Source organism: Lepisma saccharinum, chromosome 20 (assembly GCF_977018435.1).
Source record: "Lepisma saccharinum chromosome 20, izLepSacc3.1, whole genome shotgun sequence".
Classification (NCBI taxonomy): domain Eukaryota; kingdom Metazoa; phylum Arthropoda; class Insecta; order Zygentoma; family Lepismatidae; genus Lepisma; species Lepisma saccharinum.
Genome location: NC_139248.1, coordinates 39476546 through 39502870, shown reverse-complemented (window position 1 = coordinate 39502870; position 26325 = coordinate 39476546). Strand labels below are relative to the sequence as shown.

The window sequence follows — 26325 nt, the reverse complement described above, 5'->3', positions numbered from 1 at the left end:
CTCGATGCTATGCGTGCCTATGTAGGACAATAGCTCAAGGTATACATAGTTTCGTTCAACTAACTTCTTTCGTTCGTTCGTCAAATTAACAAGCGGGTACAGCTTCTGAACTTTTCATTTGAATTTAGTTTCTAATTCTGCATTGTCACATCATCGGACATAGCGTTGCTTAGTAATTTTTCAGCGCAGTAATTTATCCACACAACCCAACATACTCCTAATATTTTTCACAAAGGCTTAACGTATTACCATTTTGGTCTAAATTAGCCCTTATATCTCTCTAAATGCGAGTAGAACACACTCTCCTCAGCTAAACCCAACAGAATCTTCTGCCTGAAACAATTCATAACTGGCTTAGGCTGTATAACACATAGATGCTAGCAACACTGCAAGCCTATTGACGTCAAGTGGAAGAAGAAAAGCATCCAAAACCCAAATTGTGGTCGAGATTTTAGTGACGTATCAGTGACAAGACAGCAAGCGCCCTCCTGCGGAGAAACAATCCTTGCTTTTCATCCCGTCGTTGTCTTCGTGGACAAGTGACATCTCTGTCCCACTTCGGAGAGAAAAGGAGTTCCAGCCTGCAATCGAAGACTCCTCTCCCGTGAAAAGGAAAGCAATATATCACGCTGGCAGCTATTGTGTACACTGCTTCCTTATCCGGAGCATCTTTGTCTTAAGTGTTGACTCCGGTCTCCTCCCATGTGATCTACAGACGGCCACCTGAACAAAAGATCTCGCCAGATACTGCCAGCCCCTTCGTGAGTTCAATGGACTCCTTGCTCATGTTTCGTGGCTTTCCACAAAGACAAGGGAACTGCTCGTTCAGTTACTTAAAGCTGCTTACCATTTTTGACAGCACAAGAGAATTTCTGAATTCTGACAGGTTGGAGGACGCAAGGCACATGATGCCACAATGACTGCCTACGTAAGCAGCATACGTCTACATAAATTATACGGATACTCTCGGTTGCCATGGTTATGTGAGCTGAAATGGGCAGAACAGACAAGTATTTGCTTTGATTTTTGTTACATAGCGTCGCTTTTCTGCCACTTTTTAGCTAATCGCAACGATGAAAAGGAGTGATGATATGATGAAGGGACACTCACCCTGCCCATGCCGGGATTTGAACCCGGAACCCTTCGCGCTGTGCTAACTATTCCATCACGGAGGTCGGCCGGTGGCAGAAAATTACAATCATGCATTACAGGGAATGGTTAAAACTTGAAATATTGTCGAAAATTCTATTCTGATTTAAATCTTCAGAGAACTCCCGCTTAGTCGAATACTAAGCGATCCTGGGTTCGATCCTCGCAGGAAGCCCAATTATGTCGCTATTGACCCAGTATCGTGAGAACACTGGCGTTTATATTTATCTAGTATGTTCTCTAGAGAAGGTAGAGCCAAGTTAGCATACAAGCAATCCCCAAGTGTACACTGGAATGAAATAGTTAAACACTTGATCTTAAGTCACTATATTTCAAGGGTTCCCGAGAACATCGTGCGCATAAATCTTTAAAAATCGTTTAAATATCCCCAAAACTTGCCACCGAAGAAAATTGACCAAGTTTTGTTGCTGCGCATCCATATAATAAGAATCTGAAGAAAAATGGAACCACGATTCACGGAACATCGAGAGATACATGTGGAGGTCAATGAGCGTTGGCATAAGCCACCAAGAATATTTCAATATTTTTGGGCACCGTGTGGAACTTTCTTTCGAGAAATGTGTCAAAAATTCTCATCTGGAATTTGGTGAACAAACTAAAGCAACAATTCATGAGCCTTCAAGGTGAAAAAGGAGGGAGGGTGAATTCGCGAGGAGGCCCCCGTCGATTATTATGTCTGGGATACCTCAAGGTTCCGTGGGTGGTGCACCAGTCCGGCAAGTTGCCAGCCACCCAGGAAGATCGAAGCCTCTCTCTCCCGGACTCTAATGATAGAGTGGAGGAGAACTCGAAGAGATGGTTTGTGCGTTTCACAGCTAGGCATATTCATAGGAGGTCCACGAGAGATTTATCTGCCCAGGGTTTAAACCTTCCGTTATTTATTGGCAGCAGGGGTTTGACGTGCGAACGAAAAGTTCAATGATATTGTGGAGGGGAAGGCGTGCCCGCGCTGGGAACGTGAAGAAACATTTCACCTGGTTTTCTTGGTCGAGTGGCAGGGGATTGTTTCGTGAAAAGAAGCTATGTGGGAAAACGCCACTCGTGGACATAATTTATTTATTGACAAGGCTTTTTCCTCTGGCTGTCGGAAACCATTGTTGAGTGCAACATGTGGTTAAAGAAAAGGATATTGTCTTAAACACTGCTTTAAGAATAGAAGAGAATTCCTTGCTGTGATTAGGGGTTATTCACCGGATGTTTACAAATTAGATGACTTCAGTAGTACCTGCTATAGGAGATCTCAACTAAGAGTTCAGTATGAAGCCTTAAGGGCTGCTATTTTTGAGAAACAACCCCCAAATGAAGCTGTTTTCGACAGTAAGAAAAGTCGGTAATATCTGAAGAGAAAATAATTGGTATGCACTAAGTACAGGGAATGCAATGTTGTCATTTTCTACCTTCATTTTACAATCCTTATCATCTTACAAAAACGTATTAGTTTCTTGTGTCTTTCACTATTTGGGGGGAAAAAAGTAACACCCTACGCCACTCGCTGGAAACAGGACAGGTGTGGGGAAGAGAGAAGGGAGCGGGCCCCCTAAGAAGCCAGAAGTTCACGATTCGAACTTCGGCATGGACGTATTATTGCGCTGTTCCTATGTAATTCATTTCATCAGTTGAGTTTTTGAGTGTCCTGGATGACTTAGTTGTAACGCCGTCGCCTTGCAATTTAGAGTTTCCGAATTCGGTTCTCAATTTAAACTGTAGGTCCAGTTCCGATTAGCCTACTTGTGCATAAAGTGTACGTAAAACAAAACAACTGAATGCGACCTTCATTCATCTTCATCGTCGCGATTAACACAAGAGGTTGGTATTAAAGTCACGATGGAAAATTATTATAACTATAACTTATATATGATGCAGGAGTTTTGGATGGTGTAGTCGGTTGGTCGACCTCCGTGGCGGAATGGTAATTGAAGCGCGCTGCGACGCCAGGAGTCCCGGGTTCGAATCCCGGTTAAGACAGGGATGTTTGTATTTGTCTGTCCTTAAGATCCGTTTTAAAAAAGTAGAAACATTGAGTTAAATTGATATGATATTAAGGTGGGGACAACTGTCGCTTAAAAAAGTGTCGGTAGGGCTTCCGACTGCCACGCGGGAGACCCGGGTTCGATTCCCGAGGTGGGTGATCTAAGATCGGCATTTTTCTGGCATTGTCCCCGCATAAATCGGCTCTCGGGCTCACCCAGCCTCGATTGAAGTTGTTATTATTATTGTTGGTGGTGGTGGTGGTGGTGTTGATGTTGCTGCTGCTGGCTTCTATGATGAAGTCGACAAGTCAGCTACAAGCAGTGCAGAAGAATACTAATTTCACTTTTTCACTTCAACCTATTTTCATTTCATAAGAGTGAATAGGCTTTTCATCCACTTGACCTTGGTAAGCGTTATAAAAACCTTAGCGTACCAGACATAACTAAGTTTGGAGATATTCTGGTGACAGGCAATCAAGCATGAAAATACGGATTGAACTAAATGATTGTCAAACAGATGCGCTCAAACTAAACATTTTACTTTTTGCTACATTCGAACGGCCCCAAAGAAGAAAGGAAACGCTGACTAAATAATAAGCTTTATGAGGAGTGACTGAGCGTAGTTTTCCTTTTTATGTCCCATTATGGTTTAAGTTCAGTGTATTGGGCAGTAACTGAAATATCCTGTATGGTATGCAGCCCTTCAAGCTTCGATGAAATGTTGGTACACAGAAGAGAAGGATATCATGTTTAATGATTGTAAATGATTTTGCGCCCTTAGCATGGCATGCTTTCAAACAAACTAAAAGATGGAATAGATATTAACAGTACACAGTTGCAAACATGAAACATAAGCCACATATACCTTAGACAAAATTAAAATTTAATTTTGTTTCAAAGTAAATTTTACTGTTTGATGTGTGTGCTGTTTCGTTACTAAGAGAATTTTATGCAATATTTTAATTGACTAAACTCCATGGTCCAACAGCCCTCTAACGGCCAGGGTCGGCCAGAGCGGCTGTTTCGTGGGTGACACGTGGTCATCGCATCCAGTCCCATCGCCGGTGTTTAGTGGTTTGAGACAGGAGTCCGCTACTTATTCGTTTTAAGTCCTTCTCCAATTCATCTCATGACAATGGGTCAACGCCGAAATTTTATGATTTCCAACCAGGAATCGATCCATGGATGTTTTGCACCAAAGGCGTGAGCGTGAAACATATGGCTACGAAGAAACGTAATAAAAATACGTCTTGATGCATTTTCTGTGTATTTTGACGCACCAAAAGTAAATGTAACAGTTCATAAACTATGCGTTACAGTGGTCATAAATTTATGATTTATGTGTGTTTTGTCACGTGACATTTTGGTCTCATTGATTATTCTTGTTTTATTTGCTTTGCATTTCTGCCCCTTTTGGCTAATCGTGAAGATGAAGTTGATGAAGGAACACTCACAAAGAACACCCACACGTAGGCAGGAATTCGACTCCGGTACATCTGGTGTCGTAGCGCGCTGTGATAACAACTCCGCCACATTGTGGGTTGTTCTTCGTGCTATCAAGCCCTAAATTGATGCGTGGCGAACCTCGTACACCGTCTGTAGTGTTCCTTGTCTTTTTAATGTGTTGTGTATGTCCTGCCCAGGTCAATTTACAACCTCAACTTTTAATATTTCTCAAGGGGCTGTTTACACCCCTATTTTTGGCTCTCAGGTAAGGATTTTAGATGAGGGGATTTTCCCCCGTATACTAAAAGGTGCAAAATTGCCAAATGTGTTGATGCACCCAAAAATGTTAATTCATTCATTCATTCCCGCGTGAGCAGCGTTCGGCACTTTCAGACACGAAAGCAAGCGATGTCAGCCGAACACAACCGAAACATCTCCTTTGCTCCTTTGCTCCAATACAATACATCGAAGGCCCTGTTCAATGTAGGAGCGCATTTTGACGGAACTGAAAGAACTCTGCACCTCATGCGCAACTGTAACCTTAATCTCCATCATTGAGAAGAAATGTTAAAAGAGACTGAGAGACCCAATGTCTTAAACATCCCGCGAAGACCGGGAAATCTGGTGGCCAAGAGTAGACAGAGAATACGTGCTCAACTTTCACACCTGCCAGAAGGACCCGCCCGTTAAAATTTATTCAACAATCCCAACGCGAAACCACAGCCAAACATGGGCGCGGTGGTAATCGGTGCCATTTAGCTTGACGAATATCTTCAGCGACACCAGGTCCACACCTATCCGTTGCTACGCGGCGCCGGGATGAACGAGTCATTTATTAACAAGTTAGTGGGCTGGCTTCCATGTCAATAAGAAGTTTCTGGGAAGTGACTCGAAAACATTTAACTAATACTGAACGAAAGTGGCAGATAGTAATTGCTTCTTCTCAAGGTCGGTTAGGTGTTGTTGATTGGACAGATTCAAACGTGTTTCAATTATTTTCTCGCCGTCGTTCATTAGCAAAATGGCAGGGCATGTTTTTTTTTGCAAACGGGGGTTTCTTAATAACCACCCTGCATGGGTTTGGATTACTGGCAGATGACTGTTGTCTTTGGATAATTTCAACATACTTATTCCAAAAATTAAATCCATTTTTAACCATCACGTCTAGTGTTTCAGAAAATATAAATATGTTAACTGCCTTACGTTCACAACAAAATGTATAGTTCCATCATTTCCTTAACAGATGGCTCTGTTTAGATTGTGGCAAAATATTGGTTTTCTACAATGCAAATCCTCCAATTTTGAACTATAAATGCACATACATTAGTATGCATTTAATCCACATTCTATCTTCACAAGAAACATTGACATGAAAATTGTAAACTTAGATTGCGTAAGTTTTATTTTCGAAATCCCTCATAAAAGTTTTACTCACAAAATATCCAACATAATGTTACAATGTAGTGGGTTGAACTTATTGACGTGGAGAAAAATCCTGATCTAGGGAAATATTCTGACGTGATGGGAAGAAATGTATGTCATATCGGTCGTCAGCATTCAAAATACTTTCAGAATTATATATTAGTTTGTAAACAACCGAAATTTCCATTGTTTAAATTTATTTTGTTGCGTTCTGTAATAGGCGTAATGGAATGGTGAGTATGAGAATTTTGATTGTGAAATCGTGAAAAATCCTGACGTGATGGGAAAAAATGGATGTAATTTTCGTGATCAGCACTCAAAAACAATTACAGAATCACCTATTGATTCTTTCCACAAAATGCATGGTGATATAATAGATTGGAGGACAAAGACAGGGTTCGAAAGAGGACGTTGTCACGTACGTGTCATTTGGTAACAAATCGATCATGTCGAAGAAGATAAAACGCAAATTGCGGAAATGTTCAGAGATGAGAAAGATTCAACACTATCGCTACCAGGAGCGTATATTCTAGGCTAGCTAGGCTATCTGCGAATCCTGAAGTCTAGAGAACAAAATACAGAAGAAAAATTGATCAGAATTGTAATTAATATTATTCATATCAGTGAGATGATGATGCTGATTCTGAAGTTGGTGACCTGATTTCTTATGAGTTGGCAACCTGATTTCTTTGGAGTTAGCAAACTGATTTCTTAGGAGTTCTATTCATAGTCTAGGGCCACGTGACATAGCCCAGATCTTGGTCTCAGTATACGCCACTGATCGCTACAATTTTATTAAAAATATAACTACGAGTTTGCGATCGTAGAAACATGCTTGGACATGGGTTTAAAATTTAAATTAAAAGAAAGGAATAAATGTTAAAAACGACTTTATAAAAATTCATTGTACAGTCAGCAGAAAAAATGTTGTAGAATCATAAAAGACACAACCTGCAATTTCAAAAAGTTGCAGAAAAGCTAAGTAAAATAAAACATACTAATCAATCAATAAATACACATATGATCCTGGAGGTAAAGTCAAACGGAGGCCTCCCAATGGCCAAGACCTCCACACACCCCTTGTGAGCCTTCATGGCTTCTTCCAATGTACATCGGAAGACTACATATACATATTTATGTGTGTGTGTATTGGCAGACAAGCTGGATAATGGTAAAAATCAAGATGCAATTCAGATGCAAGTTTGTTTATCAGAATAAGTTGTATACGTTGTAGGACAGTGATTTGCTATAAGTCCTTAAGGGTGGCAATTTTCACGTCCATTGTACGAACCTTGGTTCCCCACGGATATTGCAAAAAGATGAGCCACTCCAGTCATTACCCTATTAATTTGCATCTTAGCCTCAGCATGTTACATGTAGAAAATGGAAACAAATGAGTAATAAAAGAGCAGGGAGAGAAATTGTCCTTATATAATTCCTGAGCACGTAACTGTACTGCCCTCTTGAAAATGCCGTCACCACTTCAAATTTTGTTACCCGACAATATACATGTACAGTATATATACATATAATTAATACATCTGTCTAGGATTATGAGATCACTGACCTATGATTACATGCTTATTGATGTAACTTCTAAATGAAAGGACTGTATGCATGCATTTGGATAGAACTATAGCTATATTATGAAGAGTAGTAGTTAATTGTTTAGGCTTAACGGAGATGTTTACTATTAAATTATTACCAAAATGTTGAAATTGCTACCTTCCACGTATAAATATAGAGAATATATTATAAGTATATGGTTCTCAGTTAGGGAAAATTAAAATTCCTTGTCGTGAGGATCTGTCAAGCAACATAAATAACTGGCTATGATTAGGAGGTGCAGAACAACGTGGTCATTACTGTTTATGCATCCGCTGCAGGCGGATGTGCTCATGGAATAAGCAAGCAGGCAAGCTTCTGAAGATCAATTCATTCCAACACAATTGCTTGCTTCCACACTGAATCCTTGGAGTGTAATGGAAGTTAGTGCTGCTACGAACAGTGTTCGTATTAACACCCAACGTAAAACCCAAGTATCCCCTGCGAGAAAGGAAAACTTTCATCCCTGTCAGCTAGGTTTTTATCCCTCCTCAAATCAAACAATATAATAGTTACAGATATAACAGTGCCGCAGGCAGAACTCGGGGTTCGAATCCCGGCCTGGATATGTGAGTGTCCTTTTATCAATTGCATCACATCATCACTCACCCTTATCTTCGCGATTAGCCGCACGTGGCAGAAAAGCAAAGTGAAATGAACGAAATCAATCAATCAAAAAGTACTGAAAATGTTTCAGAAATGTAAACTTAAAACTTGTTCATGAAATAAGAAAAAAATTGTACTTTTAAACACCATGAGTACTGCTGTGAAACTTACAGTATACACACCTTGTAACAAAAAATTACTTAAGAATGTGTTTGTTACTATTGAGGAAAAGGGAGGAAAACCTATGAATTAATTCATGGATATTCGTGACGTTATTCACAGATTCAACTTTTGCATAAAACTTTTCGGATGTTATTTTATAGAGCTCCAGAATATGTTCAGGAACTTTAAATATTGCTTCCATAGAAACAACTAGCTTTCTTGTGTAATGATACTTCTAAATTAATACGTTTTGCAAAGTGCATTGGTTATGTATAAAAGTAAAAGTTCAATATGGATAGCAGTGACACAGAGTATGTTGCGAAACAAGTTTAGTGTAATGATGATTTACTATAACCATTATTATTAATGTTGTAACGGTCCGCCCTGGATCGTACTTGGTTCGATGGGTCTATTAAGCCTCGGCTTCACACTCAGTATCGCTTCGGGGCTTGAGTCTCCTCGGCTCAAGGTTCGGGTTATTCCGGCTTCTTCAATCCTCGATGTAAGGTCCCTCGTAATTCTAGGTCAAAGGTTCTCAATGTACTTATATATCTTGACCAAGATTCTATAAGCAATCAACAATCCTTTTTCCCACTAGGTTCTGTCGATATTCAGTTAAGTATCCAACTTCCTTTTCTCTTTTCAGCCTCTGACCAGAGAACTGAAAATTAATCTGTGACCACAGAATAAGAAAAGGTGTTCCCTGACCAGGGACACAAACGTTGACTACTAGCAGTCTATCGACCGATCCCGAATTCTGGCATATCCTACGACAATCACAATCCTCTCAATTATATCTCCTGACCAGGAGCATAGAACCGAGAGAACATAAGCCTTCTGACCAGAAGAGCTAAGTAATTGTCCCAAGGTAATCCAGAATAAACTAATTCCTAGTAGCGACGTGGAAGAAAGCGCAGAAATACGGGTGTGAAAATAAAAGACGGTAATACGAGTTCCATACTTATCTGGAGTTCGAATACAAAGGCCCCGGGCCACCGAGCTTTGTTGCTTATATAGGATTTCTCGGTGCCGTGAAGGATTTACCAACTTTTATCTTTACCTCAATTTTACATTACAATAAAATACATATTAATAAAATATCAAGGAGGAACATAATTAGCTACCTACAGAAATTATTATTTTTACCCTTTTGTGAATATTAATTATGCAATATAATTTTAATTGTTACACTCAGCATTTAATTTGACTAGGGAGTATGGCTTCTTCCAACTCCCCTCTCTCCCTGCAACGGCCACGCGAAAAGACAACAAAGAAAAGAAAGAAAGTTTACAACGTTAAAATGTTAAGCAAAATTTCTTTAAATACAGGTTTTGTCTTGCGCGGGCATAACTTTCGTTTACCTTAACATAACTAAATTCTGATTGCACTGTCTTGCAGTAAAAGAATCAGAGATTAATATGATATTAGTTAAATTATTGTCCGCCAAGAGACACGACTGATATAGCGTGGGGAAGAAAGCCTAATCTTTCGTCTTTTCCCCGGTTTCAACGTTTACATAAAGTTGAGTCTGCCTGGCTTCTACCCAATAGCGATTGCTTTCTCGCATTGTTGTCCCCGATAATGAAATTCCAGCTCAGCTTGCTGGCAGAAAGAAACAAACTCTTTGAACTTATATTTAACATCTGGATGTATACTCTATATACGAGGTGGGTTCCACTTTTCTTGGTAATTAACCATTAACACCCAAAAATTATAAATACCAAACAAAGGAAAATATTAAGTTTATATACATCCTTGTAACGTGAACACTGCTACACGTTACAATGTTAATCTAAAAAGTATGTTAATGCTTTCTGTAAGCATCGTTAGTACTACAACTATCAATCGAAAGCAATAAGTTCAGACTGTATGGACATTCATTCACTGAAAGTTCTGGCCTTAACATGTGAAATCGTTAAAACAGAACTACATTCATATACTGTTAATATCATGAATTGACAGTAGCTAAGAAGATTTATACACATTATTGCTTATAATATTCATAAAATATTAATCAGAAACTTTACTTTCCATCAACTGGACATAATAATAAGCTTTTATATTATTTAATAGATATTCTATTTCTTATTTTTAACATTAATTGACTTGATAATAAATACATGCTGTTATATCTCTATTTTTATACTGTCTTTTTACCTATTCGTGTAATAATAACTACAATATTAATTCATTTAATAATTAATGTTATGAACAGATCTACAAATTATATCAACGTATTAATTATAAACATGTATATTACTATTCTTATTATTTGTGAGACATTTGGTTTCGACCCTCTCGAGATAAATTTCTAGATACGTACTCGATGGAAGCATAAGAACTTTCGACTCTTTTGTGCTGGATCCCATTTCCGCAATTCTCTTCCGCCTTTTCAGTTCAAAGAATTTATTTTCCTTCCTCGTAGTTTGTTTCTGGTTTACGTCTTCAAGGATCCTTGATGGTAACAGATTTTCCGGTTCCTCTTTTTCCAGATAAAGACTCTCTCTCTATCTCTACGGCGCACCCGCTTGTAGTTAAGTGTAAGAATCGAACTTCAAACTCATCGTGACAAGGAACAAGCTTTTTGAATGGCCAATCAATTGTGGGGAAGCAACGAAACATCAAGATTCAATTAGGAACCTTAGCGGGTAGCAGCCACGTGACCTCTTGTCGGACAGGCTTTCTCCTCTACCGTTGCCTCTACAAACAGAAGATGACTTTGAAGTGTCACACGAAACGGTGCTGAGGGAAGGATCTAATTGATGATGACTGCAGCTTTTACTTTTGACAAAACGAATCATTAGAGTTTTTCTCCCTTTCCTGATTATTTCTGGCTGATGTCCGTCAGTCAGAACTCATAAGCGTCAGTCATCGAACTTCTAAGAGTTTCTTTAGTCGGGCTCTGAAACCCAGCGATTAGCCTACTTCGGAGAGCATCAAGAGCATGACATTTGGCTCGATTCTTAGGAGTCGACAGAAAGTTTTTAACTTCATTAGTTGGAAATACTAACAATAATTATTATTTCCACGGATATAATTGTTATTTTACAATAATAACTGTTACAAAGTAATAAAAATAAACTAATTTCATTCCAAACTTATTATTATTATATAAATAAGGAAGCTTTCCTACTCGATCCACCAGATGAATACACAACTGTTTTCCATATATATTTTTTACATTTAGTACAGTTAGGGTATTGATATTCGTAGTTATTGTACTTTGATGTTAACTTTTACAAACCTCGATCAAGGCTTTAAAAGTCATGGGAACTTTGAACCATTTATTCTTTTGATTAAATGGTAGAATATGAAAATATAACATAGATTCTGTATTTTTCGTTAAATGTTTACAATGTAATGCAGACTTCAGTTTGGTTATTGTGTTCTACTGGTAAGTAAATGAACTTTTTTACTGTTATTAACAACAAAAATAACTTTTATATTACGTTTTGTATAGTGTTTTATGTAACATTTCTTTATTATTTGCAAAGACCATATCCAATATATATAAAGCCCCAATCCCACCACTCACTGACATCCAATATATATAAAGCCCCAATCCCACCACTCACTGACATAAATGTTCTCCATGAAGGAAGCCCCGGAGGCGAAAAATGCCCGATTACGACCCCCAATGAAATTGTCCCAAAAGGCCGAGAAAATTCAAAAATCGCTCACTTTGCCCTTCCTTAAGGGTGAAAATGCCCTTTTCTCACGTCCTTAGCAACCGTTGCCACGGAAATTTTTTGCAGCACACATTGTTTTCTTCAATTCTTAATTGTCTAGGTACATTATATTTCTCACAGATCAATGACACACAGATGAATCAACTCCTAGCTTTGAAAAGGTGGCTCAAACAAGGGCGACATCTACATAATAAGGAGTTTCAGCCCAGATACAATTCCTTATATATTGTTATACTCAATGCGTAAATATCTACATCGTGCTTGTTTTAACTAAATGTTTAGGGGGTATCACAGAGGCAAGGTAGGCAAAAGAGGGGAATGACGGAAAACAGTTATTATCCAATTACGTTCAAAAATGTGAAAATGACAAAAGAAGTAAATATAAGATTTTCAATTTAGTGTCGCAAATTAATTCGTAAATGCAAAACATCCAACTAATTATCTTGAAACGGTTATTACTTACTCAGTTCATTATTAAGAAAATAGACAATAATAGTTTGAATATTTGTACCTTATTAGAGCCCATACACACATAAAGTTACTTTCTAAACTTTTCAAACTTATACATATGTTCCCCATCATCCAATACAACATGCAGACATTTTCAAAGTTATTGAGATCTATGAAGAACCCATCTATAACATGATTGCGACCACAACGTGGCCGAAGGTCACGCATGCGAGCGTACAAGACGTGGCCAAAGGCCACGTCGAAAGTACGCGAGTCTATCTATAAAAATGGATGTATGTGTATATATAACACCATTAAGCCTTGTTTCCATGATTATGAAAAACTAAATATGCTGACCAAGGCAGTAATTTATTTTATTAAAAACATAAACTAAACGTAACGTTTCAACCTTCTAGACTTTTGTGCTTGATACAGAGTCTGAAGAAGACCTTGCTAGAAGGTTGAAACGTTACGTTTAGTTTATGTTTTCAATAAAATAAATTACTGCCTTGGTGAACATATTTAGTTTTTCATAATGTGTATATATATATATATATATATGTTAGTCCGGCATAACTCTCGAACGCCTGCAGCAATTTCAACCAAACGTGATACACACATCAATTACAATCTGGAAAGAAATACTGTGGGGGTAAGACACCTCTGGCACCCCTAGGGGTGGGGCTGGGAAGTGGGTGACATGTAAAAATAATCGAAAAACGACCGATATTAGTGTCGAATAAATAGTTTTCAGGGTCGCTATGATGAAGAGTGACACTCCCAATGCCGTTCAACTCCAAGTTGACCTATCGGTTGGGGGGTGAGAGGGGGTGAAAAGTAAAATGTCAAAAATGACCTAACTTTCGAACACCTGGAGCAATTTCAACCAAACTTGGTGCACATATGACTTACAATCTGGAAAGAAATACCGTGGGGGTAAGACATCCCTGGCACCCTTAGGGGTGGGGGTGGGAAGGGGGTGACATATAAAAATAATAGAAAACGACCGATATTAGTGTAGAATCCATAGCTTTCGGGGTCGCTAAGATGATTAGCAACACTCCCAATGCCGTTCAATTTATTTATTCTTGCTCCTGGAGATGAAACTGTTGTTTATAATCAAGTTTTGAGTTAAGAATTCATTATTATCCTTTCTAATAGAAGATTGGGATAAATAAATACCCGGGCAACGAGCTAGTTTTTTGATAAAATAGACAGAACAAAAATACATTTCTTGCCGGGATTCACGATTCTTGTTTTTACTGTCCTCTAGAACACACTGTCATTTTTCTGCCACGATTAACTTAGAAGCAGGTAAACAGTCCATGGCAATAAAGTGTGTCTTTATTTCATTTCACAGCGATGAATGACAACATCGTAGGATATAATTGATTGATTGAATTTGGTTACTTTAAGTCGCTTATCTTCCACTTTTGTCTAATCGCGACGATGAGGATGAGTGATGATATGTAATTGACGAAGGGACACTCGTAAAGAACACCCATGCCCAGGCCGGGATTTGAACCCGGTACCCGTGGTGTCGTAGCGTGCTGTGCTAACCACTCCGCCACGGACGTATGCCAACGTACGATATCAGTCAGCCTGATATAATTCAGAAGGGAAGCTACAGATCCTTTGTTAATATGTTGAGCGTAAAAAAGTTCAGTTTCACTACATGGTTTTGGAGGAAGATAACTTTCTAAAGAAGGAAACATTGTGAACAAATTGGCTGAGAAGCGACGCATAATCAAGTAATTGACACACACACACCCTAACAAATGTATGTGCAGAATGTATGTAATGTGCATATATAATTATATATCGTATATATATACACACACACAAACACACATACACACACACACATACCAATACTTACGCTTAGTGGGAACGTCGTCGCCTTGTAACCAAAGGGTCCCTGGTTCAATTCTCGGTGGACACATGGTGGTTCGGATCACAACGTACATGTAGAGATAGGTTAAACAGTCCAGATTAGCCTATACGTGCATAAAGTAGACTTAATCTGAAATACCAGTACGGTTTCGTTTGATGCATGTTGTATTTAAAGAAAAAAATAGGGGGCAACCAGAGGGTGTAAATCTCCCCTTCCCCCTTCAACTTCCGTCGTGGTTTTATGTATATCAGTGATAAAAAAAACAATAATAAAAAAGAAGCTGTGAACCTTTCAAGCGAGTCGTAATATAGACAACATGTGAGGACTCTATCGCTGAAATTTTTCGCTATTTTCAAAAGCAACTAGAAATTAGGCCCAGTTTTGTTGTGGTTACTTTCGAGTCATGACAAATGGCTGGTGAGGAGTTGCAGTTACGCACGATGTGTGCATTTATTTCTATATCGTCGGATTGGGCACTGCTATTAAAAAAAAAAACTTGGGCGTATGCAAGAGTATGAATTTCTCCCTATGTTGCAAGTAGAAGTGTTTTTTTTTTTATGTCGATTATTAAGCTAGACACGATACTTGAAAAATAAGATGAGTGAGTATTTTCAGAATCCCATGTATTTCTTATGGAGAAATAAAACTCAATAACTTCAAGTTGCAGCTAATCAAATGGAAATTTCGACTTTTTCGCTGGTCAAAATCATCATCAATCTGTCGTGTTTCCGTCGATGCCTTCTTCTATGCCATCGGAAGTTTTATATTCCCAAGATAACAAAATAATACTCCCATAAACGCTATGGATTTCTCCTTGCCTCCTACGGCCATCCTGGCAGTGTTGCCAAAATCTGATGCGCATAAAAGAGCTAAATTTCAGCTTAAATGGAGTTAAACTGACTTTCAAGGAGTTAGATTTACGAAGGCTGGATAAAGTACCCCGTAGGGGACGCTGCTATTGCCATTAACTTTAAAGTAATGGCAATTTGTTCTTAGTTTTCCGGCGGCATCACCCATCTCAATAATCCACCGATGGTCGTATGAAATCGAAAATAAATGATTCCCGGATACCAATATTATGTCTGATTCATTTGTTGCTTGAAATCCACTTTACGCACAGTAAGGCTACTTGGGACTGGACCTACAGTTTATAGTGTGGTATGGAGTATCGAACCCGGGACCCCTTGATTAAAGGCGACGACGCTACCAATGCGCCATCGGGAACAATATTATGTCATCTCCTGGGCGCAATAAAAAAGTAACTGAGGAGGTAAGAGGGGGTGGGGCGACGCAGCCAATATAATAACATCACGTCATGTGTGAAATTTAATATACTCATGGCAAAAATTGGTCTATGTGAGCCGGAGCCAGTGATGGCACCATATTGTGGCATGGGGCGGGCGCCTCAGTTCACAGCCAAACCAGTGCACGAAAGAGCCAGATCTGGCTCCAAAAGAGGTAAGTGGCATCACTGGATGGGAGGGAAGGGCCTGGCGGAAACTCCCAACCCTACACATTTTATCTTCCGTAAGATGAACGACACCGGTACGTTCGAAGCCACGTCTCTTTCCCAGAAAGTGCATTCGCTTGGAGAAACACTCGTGACTCACTTGCCTGTGCATTGGGACGCGGTGACTCATCGACTTTTAGCACTTGTGATGGAGCTCTTAGGAAAAGATGATTGATTTACCCGACAGACAGTTCCGAGCGTTTCTTCCCCTTAAAGTAACTTGCACTTGCAGCACATGACGGCTGGTTTCTTGGTAGTGACGTGTCCAATGCACAGATTGACGGCAGACTGTCGCGTGTTCGACCTCCATACCGGATGCACTTCAGATGCACATCATTTCTTAGAAAAGGGTGTAGGGGAAGCCTACGGGATCGCCAACATTTTTTAAAGTCCTTCACATGTCATGTTTACTGTGCCCCCCTCCACCCGCACTGAACATTTATTATCCAAATTCTATTTTGTGATATTGTTTAAGGATAAAACAGTCATTTACTTTAATAGTTTGTATTGTTTTAGAATAATATTACAGAACAGATCTCCGTGGTGGGGTGGTTAGCACAGCGCTCAACGAAGCCAGGGGTCCCGGGTTAGAATCCTGGCCTGGGCATGGGCGTGAGTATCCTTTCGTCAATTTTATCACATCTTCATCACTCATCCTCATCATTGTGATTAGCTAAAATTAGCAATGCTAAGTAACAAAAATCAAATCAATGTGCTTAAGAAAAATAATGAGAAGATACGGAAGATGGTGTGTTTTCTAGTAAGACTAATTCAGTAGCTTAATTAACACGCTCTGCGTCACCCCGTAACTTTCAGTTGTGCTCTCCTACTCGTATAAAGAAAGCTATTTTCTAAAATATTAATATTGACACGTACATTTATATTAGGTCTGTTCAAATATGACAATACATATATGTAATTTGAATCAATATAAAAACTGGTTAAGGGCTTGCATCCTCGAAGGCGCAGTGGTAGCGTCGTCGCCTTGTAATCAAGTGGTCTCGCGTTCGATACCCGGTGGATGCACATAGTGGTTCGCATTCCACTTTAAACTACAGGTCCAGTCCCGATTAGCCTATCTGTGATTAAAGTGAACTTAAAACACCAATTTAATCAATCAATAACTGTTTAAGACAACAGACATACTGTAAAAATACAAAAAATAGATATTGTTAAATGCCCATTATCAGTCTTCTGCGTTTTTTATGGAAGCAAATTCTTGTGCTAGTTGATCAAGTTCAGTTTCCGAGCCCGATAGCTTTCCATGCTTAACAGCGCCAGTCCACTCAATCTCGCTCTTGTCATTGTGCTTCTCAATTATCTTCTTATCAATTTTAGCTTGGAAAACGACCTCTCAGCTGATGAAGACGTTACAGGTAGGGTCAAATACAGAATATGAGCAGTGCATACGTCAGGAATGCTATTAGACAGATTTTTTTCTATCAAGAAGATTTCTGCAACTTCGCTGATGTGACATGTTTCTTCTTTTTAGTTGACACTACATTTCGTAAAGAAACCATTTCATATTTCTACCAAGAATTAGTGGCGGATTCCATTAACTGTCTGTCGGTGTGTTCCGTTAGAGAGGTGGGACTTAAAGGTGAAGCTTTCTTTGATTTGTTTCATACTCTGAAATCTATTTTTTTACTTGATTTAGTAGAATATCTAAAGCACGGTATGAGAGCCCATTTTCTTGACAGTCGTCTACCCTTCGGCGACGTAATCAATGACTTGAAGTATTCAGCTAATGAAGGATTTTCTTTTTCTAATCTGGTAATTCACTTTCTATTTTTCTAGTGATTAACATTTTCTGTTTGTACTTGCAGGGGCATAAAAATATAATATCTTTGGTTGAAAATATATTTTAACTTCGAGAGGAAAACGTTTGTGAAGTATCATTCTTACTGCGCCCCGCCGCACCGCGGGGGTTCTGGGGGGGAGGGGGGGTTGCGGGACAATCGCGATGAAGGGCGGGTGGACAATTGCGATGACATTTTAAATCTTCTATCAAACTGAAGGGTGACTTAACACCACGTACAACACCTCTTACACGAGAATTATGTGAAATATTGATATTTTCGGCTGGGAATTTGGTTCAATGAAGTTTCTGAACATGGGACAGAGCCAACAGACACCTTTTGAAGTGACCCGCTTCCTCATATGTGCGAATACACTTTCCAACTCTTTCGTCGATTTTAATGTCACGCTTCTTCCTTTTCTGACATTCTAGATTAAGTTCCATCTGCATGTACTTGACGTTGGTGTCTTCTGCTTGGATCTTGAGGCAGGCCAGAACAGCATGAATTTTTGGATGCGGTCTTCCAAGCCATCATTTATCTTGTTGTTCCAACCTTCTACAGCATTATCAGTTCTGTGGCGCCTTTGGTTAATTTAGGTTAGGTTAGGTTAGGTTACAAATGTCGCAATTGTACTAACTTTAATTTATAAAATGACCTTCACGGTCAAAATCATCGCAATTTTCCGTGATTTTGGCTTCATGGCAATTGTCCGCCATCGCAATTGAATCGGCAGGTTTAAGAAGGGAATGAAGACCAAAACATGGCAAAATGACCTTTTGTACTCCACATCATCGGAAAGCGTCGCTCTACACGTGAGAGATATAAAAAGCCGTTCCTAAAGGAAGATATAGAACCTGGAAATCAACGTAAGGTGTAAGAAGGAAATGAATTCCGGACCTATTAGAATGCCATATTAACAAACAACGAAAAAAAAATGAATTATGGTAGGAAAATCATCCCCTACATTCCAGACGACAAAAAACCTTTCTACAACGTCATGGTAACTTGGTCTACAACTTCTCACCACGATGAAGATCAGTCGGTGGATGAATGACTGTTTGTTGTTTGGCTTGCCTTCAAATTTTCAAAATTTGGGCATTATTTTGTATTATTCATTCCATTGTGCACTTTCGTGTTGTAAACTAAACGATAATATATTTTATTTTCCATTGTACACTTTATTTCCGTTTTTTCTCCAGCAAAAACTTCATACGCTTTAAGATGGAAATAAATCCACCACCTTTCTTACATTTTATACAAGTTCTGGTGACATGTACATTGTTTTTCACGTACTCCTCTATACCTACACAGGGCTCTCCCGTTCCAGTACGAATTTTGTTGTTCTTGGACGCACACTCTCCCAGTTATACAGTTTGTCTTGATTTCCCACAAATTTACTTTTTGGACTTATTCCCTTCTTAAACCTGCCGATTCAATTGTCCTAGATTCTGTGGACAGGTTATTTACGCCCCTGGACTGATTCCATTCTTTAAAAATTGAAACAGTATTCTAATTTTAGACTATTATCTAAGCATGTTGTGTTTCACTGTACAGTCACCGGCAATAAAATCAGACACCTACGTAGATCCTGAAATACTGGCTTCCCTGCATGCGTTATGTGTGTTGCCTAACTCGTACGGCGGTGAAAGAAATTTCCATTGAAAATTTCCTATTCAAATTCACTCATCATCGTAGAGTTAGGCAACACACATAACGCCAGGAAAGTAAGTATTTCAGGATCTAGGTGTCTAATTTTTATTGCCGATGACTATACATTAGCATGCTTCAGTTTATGTTCACTTTAAGCATAGATAGCCTCATCGGGACCGAAATCACAGTTCAAAGTAGGATTCCAACCCCGGATCCCTTGATTACAAGGTGACGGACGACCCATTTGCTCCGGGTGTCTGTATAGGTACTCAGAAATAAAAATCTGCATTTCATAATCCATCAAATAAAATTGATGTCGTTTTCCACATCGCATGAAGTTGAAGTTTTTCTCCGTGTCTGTTCACACTATAGAAACGAATTCACACATTTAAAAATACGCTTATTGTATTTCTTCGTGCCTCCGCGATGGCACAGTGGTAGCGTCGTCGCCTTGTAAGCAAGGGGTCCCGGGTTCGATACCCGGTGGAGGCACATAGGTTCGGATCCCATTTTAAACTGTAGGTCCAGTCCCAATTAGCCTTACTGTGCATAAAGTGGATTTAAAACATCAAATCAATCAACCAACTAATGTATTTCTTCGTTAATGAAAGCTACTTTCATTACACACAATAGAGCATCATCCACGCCCTTGCGGGGGGAAGGGATTGATTGATCTGCTATTTTAAGTCCTCTTTATTCACAGAAGGGCTTATCGGGGCTGGGAATACAGCCTAAAGCGGGATGCGAACCACTGTGCCTACACCAGGTATCGAGCCCGGGACCCTTTAATTACAAGGCACAGGTGGAAGGAAGGGTTACCCGATGACATAATGGTAAACACTCGTCTTGTAATCAAAGCGTCCCTGGATCCACCTCGGTAGAGACACAATGTACAGTACCTTGGATCTCCAGTGTTAACCAACAGCTTCGATATCCGGTGGAGGCGCACATAGTGGTTGGGATCCCACTTTAAGCTGTAGATCCAGTCCCAATTAGCCTTACTGTGCATAAAGTGGACTTAAAACATCAAATCAATTAAGCGTAGATCTTGCCCATCTAGGCACAAAATAAGCAAAAACAATGCCCTGGACGAAACTAGAACCCAGGACTTTCGTACGCGAGATCGTGAGTCAATCCCTTCACATTTACGGCCACTATGAATGGTATCGATACAAGACTCTATAGCACTGCTCCAGATGTGACCAAAAATGAAACAAACCTCCGTAAAATCAAGAGACGAGAGTAAGAGCCTACCATGCGATATCGTTCAAATTTGTTTTTTAAGTCTACTTTATGCATAGAAAGGCTAATTGGGAACTGCCCTATTGTTCAAAGTGGGATCCGAACCACTATGTGTCTCCACCCGAAATCGAACCCGGGAATTCTTAATTACAAGACGACGTTCCAATTACAATCGGGGAGACGTGTGTACATTAGCAGTTCTGTTTCCTTTAAAGCAGCAAAGCCCCTCCCTCTTTCATTACCAATTCCTGCGACGCTTCAGAGTGCTAGGACGTACAGTTTGAAAACCTCTCTCTACACATTCCATTTCTTATTTTGTTATTTAGCGTGACATTTTCTACGAAGTTTGGCTCATCGCGACGATGAGAATGAGTGACGATATGATGCAATTAATGAAAGGACATTCCCAAAGGACACCCATGCCGGGATTCAAACCCGGAAACCCTGGCGTCGAAGCTTACTGTGCTAACCGCTCCGGCACGTTTCATTTCAAGAACCACGGTCCTACTTCCACTCTGAAAATATAAAACATCCCATGATCTCATCAGGACAGGGGGGCGGGGGGTGTTAAAGATCCAAATTGTCGATCAGTTATGTGTGTGTGGTTTAACATGCGATCGGTCGCGCTCACCCGAGTCACGTCATCGGTCGCGGGTGAGCTCGGCGCCCACCCTTGCCTTTCAGGCATATTTCACTGTATTTTAAATTTTTTAAATGTATTTCTTCCTACTTGTAATGATCTGTTTATTATAATCCTTCTTATTCATTACATTTTGTTTCAAAATGTTTATTTGTTTTCAAACAGCGTAGTATACATCGTCAAAGCCAACAAGTCTGACCGTTAACAAAAAGTGCATGTTCCTCTGAGGTAGTTCCATCTGATCTCCAGAAATCTGCTATGATATAAAATCAATTCGACACTTTTCGAATTTTCTATTCACGACAAGAACATACAGGTACGAATACTCACTAGAAACAGGATAGACCTATTGACTAAATAATGCACAAATGTAAATAAAATATATATATATATATATATATATATATATATATATATATAAGGAAATCGTGCGTGTGAGCTCTGCGCTTATCTGACAACACTACTGTATTTCCACAACAATGGTCTCTCTAATAATGCCGTTTACGTCAGCTCATAAAAATGTGATCAGGTCGCTCGTGAAACTCTAGAAGTCAGCAAGAGAGCAACACAGGCCAATATTTTAAATACTGTTAAAATGGCACTTCATTAAAGTTTAAATTGAGCACGACGCCCACCCGCGACCGATCGCGGGTTAAATAGCATTACGCTGGCACCGTCTAGTTCGCTTTACTTCTTGAGACTAGGTGTAGTGCATGTGTATGTATCCCAGTGTCATGCTGGTGTAGAAAATTGTTCGATTAGTAGACGCTGAACGCAAAAAGAATGGTAGGGTGACCAGATATTTGTTGACCAAAAAGAGTATAGTCTATAGGTTGAAGGTGCGCATGCATTTTGCTCTTTTACGGGGTCCGCAAAAATTCCGAGCTTGACAGTCTAATTATCCTGGAAATTATGCAAAATTAAAACTTCCTTTTTATTTTACACTAATTTTGCACAAAAAACTATATTTTGTGACTATATAGTATCTATTTTAATATTCTGATGCAATTCTTGAATATTCTAAAGCAAATTTTTTGGTATGTTGATGCATATAATTGGAGGAGAATATTTACAACCAATATTGATCAATATTTTGAACAAATTTTAATTATTGTAATTTTCAAGTATCGGTATCGGTATCGGTGGGAATCGGTAAGAGTATCGGCATCTGTATCGGTATCGGATCAAAGTGGTATCGGCTCAGCCCTAATCATTATCATGAAATTCCAATGAATTTGAAATATGTTTTGCTTGTTGATGGAATATGAAAATGACACTTGAAATTGCTCATAGGAAATTCTTGAGTCAAGGAGTAAGTACTTCAGTTTGTTGACATCTTGACGTTTTCCGTTCTGTGGATTTTAATGCATATATATACGCGTAAAATAATGAATGAAATTAAATAGCAAGGAAAAGAGTATATTTGGGGATTTTTGCAAATTGAAAAGAGTATAGAGTATATGAACCTCTAGAAGAGTATAATACTCTTAAAAAGAGTATGTCTGGTCACCCTAAAGAATGGTCTTCAAGTTCAGTTGATTCAACAATGCCCGTCTGCTGTTTAAATCGTTCACTTGATTGGTTAGCACGGACCACGTGAACACTGTACACCGCTCCAGAACGTACTGCACATGGTGCAGTTGCCAAATATGCTACGTTACACCAAATCAACCAAGTATACGAGTGAAGTCGGCCTCCGTGGCGGAGGGGTTATCACAGGGCACTAAACGGGAGGGGCATCGCGTTCGAATCCCGGCCTGGGCATGGCGTGTACTTTGTGAGCGCCCCTTCATCAATTTCATGATATCATCACTTATCCGAAGTAAAATCAATGAAAAGCAAAGAGAGTAAAAAAAGAACAGAGAACTAGAAGGGGCTACTCAGTCAAACGTCAGATAGTTCACTGCGCTTTGGAGTCACCAGGGACTGCTTTCCTCTGAGATCGAAGCCAAGACGTCTGTACCACTGCAGAAACCTGCAACACCTGAATTATAAACTCAAAATGTTCAAAACTTCAATTTCTTACTTGCTTCGCTCTCGAACTATCACAGACTAAAAAAAAGAAGAAAATGAAAACACTAGCTAATCTTATCGTGTGGGTTTTCTCCGTAGAAACATTGACATTAGTTACGAAAGAGGCGTGTCTGCTGTAACTTTCCCGCGTTTCATTTGACCAAACATCTCCCTCAGTTAACTGCAATCATCATCCCAGACGTTAAAGATACCCTTCGTGGGTTGTCTCAAGAGGCAAAAGAAAAGGATCCTAAGTACATAATTGTCTAAATGGCAACTTTGGTACGATGTGCTTTATCACTCTCGAGGGGAAAAGTTTAAACGTTAAATTGATGATAGGCCTAGCGCACGAGTTACCTTAACAATTTACAATTTCTCTGTTTTTACTATTTTTTTGTGATAGTACTCACCTGGGCCATCCTCCCTCCGTCCGATGCCCGTGCACCCGAGGCGGAAATGACGCACAGGAAGAAGAAAAAGAAGAAGATGATCCACAAAAACGATCGGCCTCCTGAAGGTCGAATATTTCTCGAGTTGTTTGCACCCTCTGGCGGGCCATCGCCGAAACAGGAAAAATCAGACGTTGGACGGCCACACGGGCGCTCGGCAGAGTTTTTACACCACCGCATGACATGCGAAGCGCTCGTCATCTGTTGGAACATACGTGTGTGAATGTCGTCCGACTTGCTCTTGCCTTTTTCTCCGGCTAGTCGTCCGATAGCAATTGAAAAATTAATTGTCGATTGTTCCTGAGGCACGTTTTAGCACAGGGATGCACTTACATGTTTTCACAAATCGTTGTCTGCCCTGAAACTGGTGTAATTTCTGTTTACTTCAAGACGTTTTTAAATGAAGGTGACACGACAATTGTTAACTGTTTTCCTGCTTTTCATCAGCGTTTGACCTTAAGAGTTCACTACAACATTTCGTGTTCACTCAACGCTACACATAATCGTATTTTATACACAAGTAGAGCCACATTAGTGAAAGGCACTACTGTGTTCATTATTGCACTATATTTTTCACACGACCATAATAATTTAGTCTCATAATATGCAACGACAATACTATACGCTGACCACCGTTATCCAATATGCCTATAATATTTGAAGCACTCATTAATTTCCCTAAACACATCACTTATAGTTTTTTTATTACTTAGCACACAGGAATATAGATTTGATTTCTGGTCTGACACATGTTGAACACACTGTGTCATGTCAAAACAGTCACTTGTCAACACTTCTCTGGTGCGTATCTAACTGTGGCACCGAATGTCATGCATAGAACACGCGAAATAAAACGCTTGCATGAAACATGTTACGGAATATTCACTTTACTACGACACGTGAAAAAAAAAAAATATGTACGGCTGCATAGAACTTGTTCCCGTAACTTCGCCGTCACAACACACTGTTCGTCTGACACTGAATCGACTCGCGACGAAAACTTGAGGAGAACAGCTGACTGGGCCCACACACGTGGTTCGTAGCTCCGCCCGGTTTTGGAGAACGTATCGCCAGTCAGCCGCTTCTGTGAAACTGCACCGGCGTTCATCGGTTTGTCACAAAGGTGCAGCTACCGAGAGAGAGAGAGAGAGAGAAAGACAGAGGATTGTATGCACCGCGCGAAACAGTCACTGTGATCTGTGAGCGTGCATTGAGTGAAAGTGTATGTGTGCTTTTGCGTCAGTGTTGCCAAGTGAAGGGAAATTTCCCTTTTCGCAGGGAAATTCCGAACAAATTACAAGAGAAAAGGGATATTCGATGCCAAATACCAACATTTTAGGGATATTTGAGTTTATGATGCTTAATATTAGTAGAGTGGGATGCATAAGTATTACCCAGCAAATCATAATCATGTTACTTCTCTTCAGTGCTCGAAGTGAGGGATTGGTATCCCTCAGCCAGTGGGCGTGTCCAGGATTTTCGAGAAGGGGACTTAAGTATATTGATTTAGTAGTCGGACCTCATTTTGCCATTTTTCCTACCTTTGATATATATATATATCAAATATATATATATTTAGGAATACTGGGCCAAAGGGGGAGTTATAACCCACACGAACTGGCCCTTAGGTACGTCACTGGCCCCAGCTAGCAATTCTTTTTGCACAGTATCCCGCAGCCACTATATTAAACCACTGGAGCATCCCCCCAGGTGACCTCAAGGCTCGACCAAACTTCCCCTCAGCTAACAATTTCCACTTCAAGCACTGCTTCTCTTTGAGTATAATACTACATATATTTATATTTTGTACAGTTAATACAAGTGGCGTGTCCAGGATTTTGGAAAGGGGCGGTTACGTGTAGTCGTCAACCCCGATTTTGCCATCTTCCTGACTTGCACGTATTTCTTTTCCCTTTCTCAATATTGGGCAAAATATGGGTATGACCCCCAGTAAGCCCTTTTAGACACGTCGCTGGGTAATAGCGACGAGACGATGAGGTTGTATGGAACAAACACAGTTGTGTAGTCATGTCTGACAAGGATTTAAACTTGGGACATCTGACTCGGTAGCAATAATGCTGGCGTGCATGTAATTAATTTGTTCAATATTTTGCATATGCGAACATGGACGTATTCTCCATTGTTATCTGGTTTACCACCGGTAAACCAATATTTTTCACATATATAGAAATAGTCATAAAATTTGACTTGCATTGGAGTTTTATTTCTATTATATCTAATTAACATGTAATAAATAGATGCAATAAATAAGAATTGTTGAGTTAAACCAGGTCAAATTTTCAGAGGCTGGTTATTTAATAGGGTTTTTTTTTTTTACTTAAAGGGATGAATTGGTCGAAAGAGGGAAATTTTGCTCATTGGAAAGGGAAATTTTATCTTCAGATTTTGGCAACACTGCTGCTTGTGTGTAAACTTTCAGCACTGACAAGAGATGTGTGTTGTTGCTGCGCAAAGCGAAGTGCGCGCGGGCAGTCAGACCTCTCAGATGCAAAGATTACTTACTTTCCCCCTCAGGGCAAACACGCTTGCAGTGTCAAGCACTCATACTTGCGGGGTCGATGTGTATGGAATGCGAAGGAAAACCCAG

At 39.7% G+C, this 26325-nt stretch overlaps 1 protein-coding gene across 1 annotated transcript in view; it reads right to left on the bottom strand.

Annotated features, from left to right (window-relative positions):
* The window catches only part of LOC146003240 (uncharacterized), a 126663-nt gene extending 101757 nt beyond the window's left edge, over positions 1-24906 (bottom strand). Inside the window, exon 1 of the mRNA XM_083141415.1 lies at positions 23679-24906. Coding sequence (XP_082997541.1) covers positions 23679-23930 — 252 coding nt within the window. The 5' untranslated portion in view covers positions 23931-24906. The remainder of the gene's footprint in view (positions 1-23678) is intronic.
* Between the last annotated feature and the right edge of the window lie 1419 nt (positions 24907-26325).